At 34.6% G+C, this 14,883-nt stretch overlaps 1 protein-coding gene across 9 annotated transcripts in view; it reads left to right on the top strand.

Moving 5' to 3' along the window:
- The window catches only part of LOC109045573 (sodium bicarbonate transporter-like protein 11), a 57,249-nt gene extending 44,811 nt beyond the window's left edge, over positions 1-12,438 (top strand). For 6 of the 9 annotated variants that reach the window (XM_042768707.1, XM_042768714.1, XM_042768710.1 and 3 more), the window contains 13 exons: positions 471-530; positions 862-946; positions 1,741-1,866; positions 1,960-2,073; positions 2,733-2,865; positions 2,971-3,044; positions 6,503-6,728; positions 6,827-6,933; positions 8,005-8,170; positions 9,081-9,254; positions 9,382-9,577; positions 10,700-10,869; positions 11,810-12,438. In XM_042768707.1, coding sequence (XP_042624641.1) covers positions 471-530; positions 862-946; positions 1,741-1,866; positions 1,960-2,073; positions 2,733-2,865; positions 2,971-3,044; positions 6,503-6,728; positions 6,827-6,933; positions 8,005-8,170; positions 9,081-9,254; positions 9,382-9,577; positions 10,700-10,869; positions 11,810-11,876 — 1,698 coding nt within the window. In that variant the 3' untranslated portion in view covers positions 11,877-12,438. Of the gene's footprint in view, positions 1-470; positions 531-861; positions 947-1,740; positions 1,867-1,959; positions 2,074-2,732; positions 2,866-2,970; positions 3,045-6,502; positions 6,729-6,826; positions 6,934-8,004; positions 8,171-9,080; positions 9,255-9,381; positions 9,578-10,699; positions 10,870-11,809 lie in introns of those variants that run through there. The other 3 variants (XM_042768711.1, XM_042768712.1, XM_042768715.1) reach the window with 2 other exon arrangements.
- Positions 12,439-14,883: the final 2,445 nt, after the last annotated feature.

The following is a 14,883-nucleotide window of genomic DNA, read 5'->3' as shown; positions in this document are numbered from 1 at the left end:
TAATATAAAATATAAGAATATAAATATATAAATGTATATACATCTAAATATTTTCTAAATATATAATTTATGTGTGTGTATTTATATATACATAATAAATATACCCTGTACACATACATATATAAGATACGTATATAAGATACTGTATACGATAAAATATATTTAAAAATAATTAGTAATTAATAATAATAATAATTACAAATGTACAAATGTAGTTATAAAAAATACTGTATATGCACAAACAAATCCACAATTACAAAAGTGTACACATTTTATGGTGGCTTTTTTATTTATAAAAATGCTTAAGCCAGTATAATTAAATTCTCTGAAATGCAGTTGTGTCAGATGTTTTCTGATGCTACATTAATGGGTATTTAAAGTAATGTAACAGGTGTCTTGACTGTGCTTTGCTGATGCAGTTGTAATGCTGTACTAATGCTGTTCTAACACTGAGCTGTCTCTCTCTCTAGTCTGCAGAATCTGTGTTCTCTCATCTTGTGTCTCTCTCTCTGCTGTGCAGGGGGCCCTGTGTGAGTGCGATTACACTGAGCTTCTGTGTGTGTGTGTGTGTGTGTGTGTGTGTGTCTGTGTGTGGATTTAAGTAAGAGTTTGTGTGTTTGTCTGCTTTAACACAGTATCTCTTCCCTTGCAGTGTGTATGTGCTTTTGTGTGTGTATTTGCTGTGATTTGGTGTGTATGATTTTTAATTGGTGTGTGTGTGCTTTAATCCTGTGCCTCTCCTGCTGCAGTATTGCAGTAAATGTATTTAAATGTTTTCACTTTTATATATGTAGATGTATGTACATGTACAGTATGTGTGAGTAATCCTCTCTCTCTCCCTCTCTCTCTGTATGTGTGTAGTGTAGAGATTTTTTCAGAGTGGGCAGAGGAATCTATGAGGATCTGTGTCGCCGACTGCCTCTCTACCCGTCTGACTTCACTGATGGTGTGCCATGCATAAACTTACAAATACAAATATTTTTAACATAAGTTTCATATTTTGCTGATGTTCTGGAAATTCAAGTTTTCTAAGAGGATATACAATCCTCCAGTAGTCTTAATAATGTCCTCAGCTATTTTTAAAGATGTGACTAGTTCAGATGATTTCATAAGAGCTTGTCCACTAACAAGCAGAACCAGGGACAGACAGAAATTACAAAACACTGTATTTCTGGGATTTATGTCACATTATATTTGTCACAGAGATATACTGTACAGTACAGATGAGCAGTCTGAGGAAATAATCAGATATGTTCTCCTAAACTTTCCTCTTTCTTTCTCTTTCATTTGGATATAAGCCGTTAAAAAACACAAATTAATTAGATTTTTCTGTTTTGCAGTGAAATATTCCAGTTATATATTCTGTACATATAAATTCTATTTATATAGGAATGAGGACATTTCTACTTATAATTGTAATTTTTGTACACTAACATTCAAAAGTTTGGGGTCAGTATTCTTTGTTTTTAAGGAAATTAATATTTTATTATATATTTTTTTTAGCAAGGACACATATTAAATTAATCAAAGAAAAAAAAATTGAAAAAATACATATAAAAATTAAAATATATATATATATATATATATATATTTAGCTCAAATTATAATTATTTTATTTGTTAACAGCTATAAATACATAATTATATGATGTAACATGCCATTAAACGTATTATTCTCACAAGTTCACTTTGCAGGCTGTAATATTTATGTACATTTTATAGAAATGTGTGTGTGTTTCAGGATTAGTTGGTAATAACAAAGCCCTGGTCAAGTTCATGACGACGTCCATCTTCCTCTACATCGCTGTGCTGCTTCCCGCCATCGCTTTTGGCTCACTCAACGATGAGAGCACTCGGGGCGAGATTGGTGATCACTTTCACACACACATACGGTTTTCACACACCACATTTCCACACACACAAACACAAACTTATCTGAGCTGCTTTCTCTCTTGATTAGATGTTCAGAAGACGATCATTGGGCAGAGTATAGGTGGAATCATCTACTCGTTGTGTGCTGGCTCTCCTCTCGTCATTCCACTGACCACAGCGCCCATCGCTATTTTCATCAGCGGTATGTACATACATGCCTCCACATGCAACAATAGATGCACGTTCACATACACGCATACCTTGGCTCTCGTTTGAGGTCTGGTTCTGAACCATTCTTTGTTTTTGCGGTATGTTTAGATGAGCACTCATTGTTTGTTGAATACTTTAACGGTGAGTGTTTAGAGAGCTCTGCTAACCACAGGATGAGGTGGAACAAGACTCTTAATCTCACAAACAGCAGGATGGGAGTCCGATATAGCCACCATTTGTTTGGGCGAAGTTTGATGTTTGCCCTGGCTGAGAGGAGATTTCCTCCTAAAGCTCATTCCTGCGGCTGTCACCAGTGGGAGGGTTGCCCTGAAAAATGGTTTTGCTGTAGTAAAATGAAATTCTGTTTGGGTAAATATGCACAGATGAGGACAGAACCGCCACATCCATCTATAATAATGATCTTTCCCAATCAAAGATCTTGTCTTGTGGTTTCTCATGGGAATAACAGCAGGAATTCTTTAAATGTTTGGGAGCAGCTCTTTAAACATCAATCGATGGACATTGACTTTGTGTTATAATCCCCTGTCATTATAAGATTTGAGTTGATTGTGTTTTTGTTCATGTGGAGGACACCTAATGACCTCAACATTGTGTTGTCGCTTCTGTGTGTTTGTCTCTGTGTGGCTGCAGTGATTAGGGGGGTCTGTGATGATTATGAACTGGACTTTGCAGCATTTTATGCATGTATCGGCCTATGGAACAGCCTCTTCCTCATCATGGGAGGAGTCTTCAACCTTAGCCTGCTTGTTAAGCTTTTCAAGAGGTCAGACACACACACACACACACACACACACACACATACATAATTGTGCAGATGCCACTGCTTGAATACAGATATGTTTTTGTTATTGATGTTTTTGACCCACAGGTCGATAGAGGAGGTGATAGCTTTGTTCATTTCCATTGCTTTTGTAGCAGATGCAGTTAAGGGCACCATCAAGAGTGAGTGCTACATACACACATACCTTATATACACAGCCGAACCCTTTCAAATAATAAGGATTTCTGTGTGAATGATTCTTAGATTACAGTCTGATCTTAACAAGAAATATTAGGGAGACTGGAGCTAGTTGTTACATTGTAAAATCAAGACTTTCACTGTTACTGCCCTGGAAAAACGATACAGCTCATTTAACACATGAAGCTGTTTAGTGATAATGGGAAGATGCTGTCACTCTTCTCCAGTCATTTCTTACAGATGACTGCAAGCTTGCATTCAGACCTCCCTTCATCAGATCCAGAACTGATGCATAGAACCATCATTAACTGTTTTATATTCTCATATATTTTAAATGTAATTTATGCCTGTGATGGTAAAGCTGAATTACTCCATTCTCCGTCATTACTCCAGTCTTCAGTGTCACATGATCCTTCAGAAATCGTTCTAATATCCTGATTCGCTGCTCAAGAAATATTTTTCTTATCATTATCACTGTTGAAAACAGTGAAACCATAATACGTTTATTTCAAGATTCATTGGTGAATTGAAAGTTCAAAACAAGAGCATTTATTTAAAATAAAAATATTTTGTAATATTATAAATGTCTTTACTTACATTTTGACCATCAATTTAATGCATCCTTGTTGAATAAAAGTATTAATTTCTGTCAAAAGAAAAAAACAAAACTTTTGAACTGTATTGTAAGTATGTTATACTGGATTTCATTTATATTATTGTGTAACGTAACAAATCAAATAAAATAAATTTAATCTCATATAAATTTAAAACAAAAAAAGGTAAGATGTGAAAATTTTGTAATTAAAAAAATATCTATAATAAAAATGTTAAATATCTTAGACAAAATGTCCCAATATAAAAGTGTCAATTTATCCTGTCCTGATATTAATTATTTTATGTATTTATTTTTTTTTTTTTTTAATCTACTTTTATGATATACTTAACACTTTGGAGGATGTATCTCACAAGCATTATCAACCTTACTGTTAAAATATTTATTTAAAAATATTTTTATGTGACAGCTTCCCCATGTCCCTGGCCTTATTTAGAAAGGCACACACAAGCCATTTTGCAGTGCCATGTCTTTATTGAACAAATGTGTTAAAAAATCAAGATAACCTCTAGTATAATAACCTCTTGAAAAGAAGGTAATTGGACTCAGCTGTGGGTTTGACCTGCCATGCTGAATGGAAAGCAGCATGTTACTTCTTCCTCACCAACAATTGAGCTCAAGAGCAATCTAGTCTGATCAAAAGGGACTTCAGGAAACCTCAAAAGAAGAACTCATAAAGCTCAATGTTTGCAAAGGATTTTGGAAGATTTATGCATATAGTCAGGCAGATTAGCACCATCAGTTCAGCACTATTGCTGTGCTTCCTAGAAGATGAAGCCAGTCTGAGGTGTGCTGAAACAGCTTCAATAAATAGAAAACGATCACCACTTGCCTTTAAAAGCATTCCCTAAAAACTGCCGTGCCACAAATACTGTACCGGTTTCAAGGAAAACCACTGGATCTCTAAAGAAGTGACACTGAACCAGAGATATAACTTATAATTACATATTAGTGCTGGGCTACAATTAATTGTTATGTATATATATTATTTATTATGTATATATTAATACACACACATAGAGTATATATTTTGAAAATATTACTTGTATATATTTATATTCATATAATTTATATTATATATAAATATAATAATATAATATAATAATTATAAATATAATATAAATATAATATAATAATATAATTAAATATAATATAATATATAAACATCATATATTTTTTGTGTGAATTGTGTGTATTTATATATACGTAATAAATATACACAATACACACACAAACAACAAAAAATCTTTTCTTTTTTTTAAACAAAATCTTTTATTTTGGATGCGATTAATCGTTGCCCAGCACTAATAAATATATACTGTACAAATAATTCATTATTTAACAATTTAATCAGTAATGCACCACAAATACCACCAAATTCAAGTAACATAATGTGATTACTTTTAAATTATTTTTTTATTTGTTTTTTAAATTACAACATAAAGGCCACATAAAGAAAAATAACTTTTACTAAAAATGTTTTTGTTAAAAACGTACCTGTCTTATCAGGAAAATGGTAATAATGGAAAAAAAATATAATAATTTAAACTTAAATTAAATTAAATGATTAAAAGTGTGGATTTAAAATGAATGATTTTAAAAAATTATTGCTTTTTTCAGTAGTGGCCAACATAATGCATTTTGAGAGTGATGACATTTGCACTATGATAGTTGGTTATGAGGTAAGATCAGATGTGAGGAGTTCTGAATCATCGGAAAACAGCTTGATAAAAACCCCCGGATAAGACACTATTAAATTACTTTTTTTTTTTTTTTTTAATATACCTAAAATAAATGAAAAGAACACAAAACTCTCCATACCATTGCCAAAGCATCATTGCGGCTGTGATGGATTGCGGAGTGAGTGTAATGATATGGGGCTGTTTTGCTGCCTCAGGGTCTGGACGGCTTGGAGTCACTAAGGGACCAACGAATTACTAGTTATATCAGGAGCAGAATGTCAGAGCGTCTGTTTGTGATCAGAAACTCAAAAGAAGTTGGGTCATTCAACATGACAATGATCCAAAACACAGGAGTAAATTCACAACAGAACGCTTCAAACAAAAGAAATTTAGCACTTCACAATGGCCAAATTAGAGTCCTGACCCCACTTCCTATGAAATGCTCTGCTGTGATGTGAAACAGGCCATTCAAGAAAGACATCCCAAAAATGTGCATGAACCGAAACAATGCACATGTGTTATCAGCAGAAAGCATTGGTTGATGTTATTGGCAGTAAACAAGATTCCACAAAAATTCCGTCAATAACCGTGATCGTTAAACCAATTATTCAATAAAGATGTGGCACAGGAAAAATGTTACGCTTTGGAAGCCATTCATGCTGACAACTTTAAAATGTTTACACAATACATACAACAAATGTAAAAGATGATTTTAGACTGTACTTTTTAATACAGCCTTATCAGTACAATTGCTCCTTTTTTATTAGAAAGGTCAGATAAAATAATATAAATTATATAACAAATGAATAATAATTAATATTTTTTAACTATTGCAATTATGAATAAATAAGGTGCAATTATTTTCAAATTTGTCAAAGTATTTTTTTAGTAGTGGTCATAACAATGATCAACAGAAAGCATCGGTTGATGTTGTTGGCAGTAAACAAGATCCTACAAAATTCCATCAATAATCATGATTGTTCAAAACCAATTCTTCAAAAAAGAAGGCCCAGAAAATTTTTTACACTTTGAAAGTCTGACATTTTCAATACCACACATACAGTAAACATGTATTTTAGACCTAGACTTTTGACCTGTTCTTACAGTTTAAAAATAGTGATACCCTATGTTGATATCTCTTTTCCAGTCTTTCATGAGTACTACCATGCTCCCACTTTGGCCAATGGGAGTGCAGCGGAGCTGAATCGCATCAGTGGAAGTTTACATATAGGGGAACTGAACCTGACAGAGACAGGCCCTGTGTCCCTCCCAGAATCCTTCATTCTGTGTACGCGGGCACGGCCTCTTCTCTGTCTCCTCCTCATGCTGGGCACACTGTGGGTGGGATACACACTGTACCAGTTCAGGAGGAGGTGAGGAGCTCTCCCAGTCTCACACACACACACAGATGGGGATTTTAAAGAGTGATACAAGACTGTTTTGACACCCCCATCTTTCATTTTCCTGGCAGTCCGTTTCTGCATGTGAAGATGAGAGAGATTCTGTCAGACTGTGCTCTACCTATCTCAGTGCTTGTCTTCTCTTATGTGGGATCATACGTCTTCAACGACATTGCCTGTGAGTCACTATATGTGTTCATGTCGCACACACACTGGAACTAATGTGTACATATGCAAACATTACAGCTCTTCAATACAGTTCTCCATTTGATGATTGGTCATTTATATCCACAACATTTGACAAGTGCAATATATGTCAGAGAAAAACAACAACAACTCAAAATCTTTTTTTTTAACCTTCTTAAATTTTCCAGAATACTATATTAAATATTTTCTGGCTGTGTGCTATGTTTTTTTGTTTTTATCATAATAATAGTATTTAAATCAAGGTGAAGAATGTGAGCTCATTTATGGTATAATTTAAGCAGAGGAAAATCGAAACACTCATAATGATAACACTGCTTTATGTAAATTTTAATCATATTGGGGGATTATCTTCGTGTCAAAATTCAGCATTTAAGCAGCAATTTTAAAATGACATGCAAATAGCAGAGAAGATTCTGTACTGAGAATCAGTTACATTTTGGCTCAATTTGGGTCCAGGAAGGCTTGCCAAAATGTACGCCCCTGCCAACACACACACACTGCCTGTACTCTCCCTCTCTTACTGCCAGCACATTACAGCAAAGCCAGTAACTCTGACTATCACTGCATTATTCCTCCAACTCCTCTGTCATCAGTTCGGTGTGGGAGTTTAACTTGGTTATCAGAGTCAGATTTTACTTCTTGCCTCAGGCTCTTTAAACGTTCACTCAGCGCTCCAATACTGCAGTCAAGAGGTTCATATTATCAAATTAGATCAAATCACAACCTCTCAGGAAAAGGCCAAACAATCCAAACCTTTGCAGTAGTGTTGTGCTATACATATATTCCCCAAATTTATTTTATTTCATATCCTGCCCAATGTTTTCTTCCACTGTGTTCCAAGTAATGCTATCATGCTTTGGACAACTTGGGTTGTGCCCTTTTTTGTTGCGTTTTTTTTTTTCTGTGGCCATTTTTCAACTTATTTACCCCCCAGTAGAAATCCCTTTTCAGTATTGTAAAGTGACATGATGGAGATTCCACAGTGCAGAGAGTCTGTAATGTTTGTGAGCTGAGGTTCACTCTTTTATTTGTTCTCTTCTAGTGCCGGTGTTTAACTTCCATGAAGGTCCGGTGTTTCAAATAGCCCCGCTGGATAAGCTGAGCGGAGCAAGTGTCCTGAGCGCAATGGGTCTGGGCTTCCTCCTGTTTATCCTCATCTTCATCGACCAGAACATCGTAGTTTCTCTCACAAATGCACCCGAAAACAGGTACATAAAATTAACATAACCTAAAGATTATCCCAAACAGGCACAATGTGATAAAGTGATAAGCAGCCATGTTGAGGAGTGTTTGCACGGATGGCAATTTATTGTGTCCTACACTCATTTCTTTTCAATGAGCAACAAATGAGCAGCACAGCCTAGCTCATCTTTATGTAAATTATCATTACCATAATAAAAGCTAAGCAAGTTAGCAAAAAATAAATAAAAAAATAATTAAAACAGAAGGGAAGTGTTTAATTTGACCCTCTTACTTCGATTGTATAATGTGATATGTCATTTAAAATAATATTAATTAACATATTTTCAAGATTAAAACTGTAAGAATGTTTTTTTATTATTTCTAATAAGGCACTAAACAGAGTACACATAATTGTCCTAGCTAGAGGAATCACTTTGGGGTCCAAGATGCACACACTAATGTACTGTTTTTACACAAATATTGTTAAAATATTATTGCAATTTAAAATAACGTTTTACATGAAATGTATAAATCATTCTAATGTGATGATTTAGTGCTCAGAAAAAAAGAAAAAGAAAATTGCCATTATAAATGTCTTTACTGTCACTTTTGATCAGTTGCAGCCTTGCCAAATAGGAGTAGTAATATAATAAAAAAATAAAAAACATACTGAACCCAAACTTTTGAACAGTAGTTCAGGTTATTGCATGACAACATTCAGCCCAATTCACAGTGAAATCTCATTGGTCCTGCCCTACCTAGCTGCATATTAAACATCAAATATATTATGATTGGCTTTCAGCATGGACATAAAAATGGTGGAAACTGGTCGCTTTGCACCTCAATAGGACACTGGGTCAGTTTGCAAGGTGGTCATAGAGTAGGGCACCACTGTTGAACACTGTTGAGTCGTGACTGTGTGTGTGTGTGCTACAGGTTAATGAAGGGCACGGCGTATCACTGGGACCTGACTCTGTCTGGCTTGATTAATATTTTGATGTCTGTGCTGGGCTTGCCATGGATGCATGCTGCGTTCCCGCACTCCACTCTGCACGTCAGACAGCTAGCCATCGTGGAGGAAAGGGTGGAGGGAGGACACCTCTACGAGACGTGAGCAAACACAAACAATTACACTCACAATCAATCTGTGAAGCACAAACATCATTATAGTAGCTATTGGCACACTGGGCTTGGTTTTAAGTGACTCCTCTGTGTGTGTACGTGTGCGTGTGTGTAGTATAGTGAGTGTGAAGGAGACGCGGGTGACCTCGCTCGTGGCTAACATCCTGATAGGTGTGAGCTTGTTTCTGCTGCCGGTGCCCCTGCAGTGGATTCCTAAGCCTGTGCTCTATGGGCTCTTCCTCTACATTGCTCTCACCTCCATTGACGGCAATCAAATGTGCGACCGCATGGCTCTGCTACTCAAAGAACAAGTGAGTGTGCGCATGTGTGTCTTTGATGAAAACAAAGGCAAATAAAAGTCATAGGTGTACAAATAAGAACACAGAAGAGAGAGGGATGCACTCTTTGTGCAAATAAAGCAACAGAGCGCCCTCTACCTTACATAGATGGAAATGTCATTTTGTGGCTGGAACTTTGTGCATGCCCTCCATGATGCATTTGTGATGGATCAAGAATTGGTGTGAGATACATACATCTGTGTAAATGCTGCAGATTGGCAAAATGTTTCATAATTGACTAGGCAGTGGGCTGTTTATTACACAAAACTACAAAAGTAAAACTACTAAAGTTCCAATATCAAAAAAATCTCAAGCACATCCCAGTTGTTGGCTAAAACTATTTTTTTATTAAGTTAATATAAGTTTAAGCATAACATAAAATATTAAATCTAATCTAATTTAATATATTATAATACATTTTATGCTCAACAGGGCTGCATTTATTAAACAGTAATATTCTGAAATAGTATTGCAATTTAAAATAACAGTTTTGTATTTTAATGTATTTTAAAATGTAATTTATTCATTTATTCGTCACATGATCTTTCAGAAATCATTCTAATAAGCTGATTTGCTGCTCAAGAAATTTCTTATAATTATCAAGGTTGGAAATAGTTGTGCTGATTAATTTTTTATTTTTTATTTTTGGAAACGGAAGGATTATTTGATGTATAGAAAGTTCAAAAGAATAGCATTTGAAATAGACATATTTTGTAACTTTATAAATGCCTTGCTAAATAAAATTATTAATTTCTTAACCCCAAACCTTTGAACAGTATTGTATTTTAACTTTTTAAAAGCATAACTCTTATATACTACATATTATTTTATTATATACTATTTATTAAGAGTAGGAAAAATCTGCCCAGCATAATCATGGACATGATCTTCATTAACTTGCATATAGCCTGGCAATAGATCAGATTTATATCTGTATTATGGAGGCTCGTGTATGTGGCCAGGTTTATGTCAAATGTCCATATTTAACTCATTTTAGTCCCATCAGTCAAGAGGTTGAGGGGTATACGGTTTGATTTATCTGCATTATGATAGCTGTACCCAATCCTGTTCAATCTCTCTTTCACTCTTTCTCAGACGTCGTACCCTCCTGCTCACTACATCCGCAAGGTGCCGCAGAGGAAGATCCATTACTTCACTTTCCTTCAGATGGTGCAGCTGCTTTTTCTTTGTGCGTTTGGGATGTGCCCTCTCCCGTATATGAAAATGATCTTTCCTCTGCTAATGTTTATCCTCATACCCATCAGGTGAGAACTGAAATGCCGTTAGCTCCAGTCTGTTTATGTTGCTGAGCACATGCATGTGTTATAAATGGTGTTTGCTAAAGGTCATACTACAGAATGATGAACGATGCTTTACATTATGTGGCTTGTTCAAGATAGAGGAAACAAACAAATCTTTACAGAAGTTTTCAGAAATTACTTTTTGTAATCATGTGCTTTTTATATATTTTGAAAATGTCATGTGGTGTGACATCAAGTAACAATATATTGTTCCTTACACTGTGAATACTTGTAAGTGTACACATTTTGATCATTATTTTCAGACAACATGATAAAGTATTCATTTAATAAAATAAATAGAACCAGTACTTTATTTTCAAGGTCAAAAGTATTTTTAAATACACATATTGTGAATTATTACTATATTTTTGGTCAGTCACAGAACATAATACTTTACAACCTAAACTAACCGTGTCTTGGCATAAAAAGATTAAATAATTTAATATTTTAAGAGACTTGCTGACATAGACACACAGTCATGTCCTGTTTTATGTCAATTTTTTCTCTGCATGTTTGTTGCAGCATATGATTTGGTAGCAAAAAAAAAATCTTTTTTTATTAGTGAAGTTTTGAAGCACTTTTGTTAAAATATTTGTAATAGTAAAATGAGAAATAAAGGTTTTAAATGTATTAATTTTTTTATGAATCAATAAGTTATCTATTCATTAATTCTATAAATTATTATATTTCTTAATAAATAATTAATTAATTGAATTATTATAATAATTGAATAAAAATGCATTTATTAATATATATATATATATATATATATATATATATATATATATATACATATATATATATATATATATATATATATATATATATATATATATATATAAACAAAAACAAATCTATTATATATTTATATGTAATTAACAGTTGTATTGTGTTCCCGTCTCAGGAACTGTCTATTGCCCAGGATCATTGAGGCTAAGTACCTGGACATTATGGATGCACAGCGCATGTAAATGCATGCACACTGAGCCTCTGAGCAAAGGATTCTGGGAATTGTATTTCTTTAATGCAAAACTCTGGGAGGAAAAACAACCTGATTCTAGTGTTTAACAGCAGACTTTCTGATGAAGCACTGCACGACTAAGAGAGAGATTAGAAAAGAAGGATATATGAAGACAGAACAAGAGAGGGGGGAAGATGAGATGCCTGTTCAAGACAGAGTATTAAGACAGACCACTGTCTGACTGTTTTACTATTGACCTTGGTCAGTCACTGCTTCTCTCATGATCTGAATAGTACACCAAAGCCCCCACCCCCCTCTCTAGTCTATTGTGATGTATCCATGCATCACAAACACTTGATTTATGAGACGTAGGAAACCATCACACGTATTCTCAACAACTGTGCCATGACTAAATTACACAAGTGTTTACTCCATCTCCGACCATAGTGTTCTCGACAAAAGTACAGCTGTTTTTGAACAAGAGACTGAACTGAATCTGTAGCAATACCTCTTAATGCTGAAAGTTGATGCGCACGCACACACACACACACACACACACACACACACACACACACAGTGCAAAACCTCTCATAGGTCAAGTAAAAAAGCTGTCAATGGCAGATTTTCCAGTGCATTTTGGTACATATCAGTGCAAAAAAGTAATAATGAAGTGAGCATGGACCAAAAGAATACACTCAACTTAGGAAACTGTGTCTCATAGCAATACAGCGGATTATTAGAGGCTATCAATATTTTAGAGTTTTCTAAAGAGAGTTTTCCTTCAAGGTAATGGACTTCTAGTTTGGATACCCACTGATGTGTAGAGAATGTATCCTAAGCGCTGGGGTTTCAGGGAAATGGACAAAATCAAGCAGCATTTCTGCAGACCTTACTCACTGCTGAATGGACTCAGACATTAAGCTTTGCACATCTGTGACTCCACATCTGTGTACCTTCCCCAGTCACACACACACAAACACACACACACACACACACACACACAGACACAGACACACACACACACACACACACACACACACACACACACACACACACACACACAACACACACGCAGAGGCATGATTATAAACAATAATGCACACTTTGTCTGTCCATCTGTCCACAATATATTTAAAGCAGAGAAGGCATGCCTTTTTTAAAACATTGAAACTTTGATTTGTATTACTATTATGTAATTTGTTGTGTTATTATTAAAGGCAACTAGAAATAATGGTCAAATGAAGGTATAGTACCATTATATCCCTACTTTATAATTGTTTATAGTTGTTCACAATCTTTCTGAATAAAATACATCAGAAGACGCAGATATCTCTGATGATTTTCCATGTTACACTGTGGGCAAAAAAGCACCATGTTACAATCTGGGGAGAACCAGACTAGACTGATTTTTGTCATGGAAAGCTTTAAGCTTCAGAGAGAGATAGAGAGAGAGAGAGAGAGAGATTAGATGAACTGTTGAAAAAGTTGGTTTTCTCTTGTACATCTCGCACCACTCGCGCATTCAGCATTCCTGTTTCTCTCTCTATCTTCCCTGTAACAGTATCATAGTTATTCTCCTTGAGTCCAGACCTCTGGTGTAAAAACAACCTCCCTTCAGTAATCTTGTTTGTCATTGGACATCTCTCAGTATTTACTGTAATATTGAAGTATTCAGCTTTAATTTGTGATCGCTCACACCTGGGTGGGATATGTTGACGAGTTCTGTTCTGTGCTGTTTAAATATTGTTTTTTTTGTTTTTTTCTAATCATGAATGTATACTGTGTAGATTTTTATATAGCACATAAAAAAGATCCATTGTTGAACTGATTTTGTCAAACAGATAAGCTAAATTTGTAAACTGCAATATGTAAAAACTATGGTAAATGAGAGACATGTTTATTGGAAGGATTGTGTGGGTTTAATAGGGGTATGCTATACACTGAAATCTAGATCATTTCAAGCTGATTGCCAAATAAAGAGATATATTGATACCCATCTGTTTCAGCTGTCCTCTGTTTTCTATTTATGTTCACTGTTAGACTTTTTATTGTATTTTTGTGGTAAATTACTGGCAGCACTATTGCCAGTAAGTTACTGTAACTACCCCTTTACAGTAGCTTATTGCAAGTTCATTTTACAGTATGATGGCCTTACCGCAATTTCATTTTACAGTATGATGGCCTTACCGCAATTTCATTTTACACTATAATGCCTTTACCACAATTTCATTTTACAGTATGATGCCTTTACCACAATTTCATTTTACAGTATGATGCCTTTACCGCAATTTCATTTTACAGTATGATGGCCTTACCACAATTTCATTTTACAGTATGATGCCTTTACCACAATTTCATTTTACAGTATGATGGCCTTACCACAATTTCATTTTACAGTATGATGCCTTTACCGCAATTTCAATGCCTTTACCACAATTTAATTTTACAGTATAATGCCTTTTCCACAATTTCATCTTACAGTATGATGCCTTTACCACAATTTCATTTTACAGTATGATGCCTTTACCGCAATTTCAATGCCTTTACCACAATTTCATTTTACAGTATGATGGCCTTACCACAATTTCATTTTACAGTATGATGCCTTTACCAAAATTTCATTTTACAGTATGATGCCTTTACCACAATTTCATTTTACAGTATGATGCCTTTACCACAATTTCATTTTACAGTATGATGCCTTTACCACAATTTCATTTTACAGTATGATGCCTTTACCACAATTTCATTTTACAGTATGATGGCCTTTACCACAATTTCATTTTACAGTATGATGCCTTTACCACAATTTCATTTTACAGTATGATGCCTTTACCACAATTTCATTTTACAGTATGATGCCTTTACCGCAATTTCAATGCCTTTACCACAATTTCATTTAACAGTATGATGGCCTTACCACAATTTCATTTTACAGTATAATGCCTTTACCACAATTTCATTTTACAGTATGATGCCTTTACCACAATTTCATTTTACAGTATGATGCCTTTACC

The sequence above is a fragment of the Cyprinus carpio genome, chromosome A13 (genome assembly GCF_018340385.1).
Source record: "Cyprinus carpio isolate SPL01 chromosome A13, ASM1834038v1, whole genome shotgun sequence".
Lineage (NCBI taxonomy): Eukaryota > Metazoa > Chordata > Actinopteri > Cypriniformes > Cyprinidae > Cyprinus > Cyprinus carpio.
Note: the sequence above shows the minus strand (reverse complement) of the source record. Positions and strands in the feature narration are given on the sequence as shown.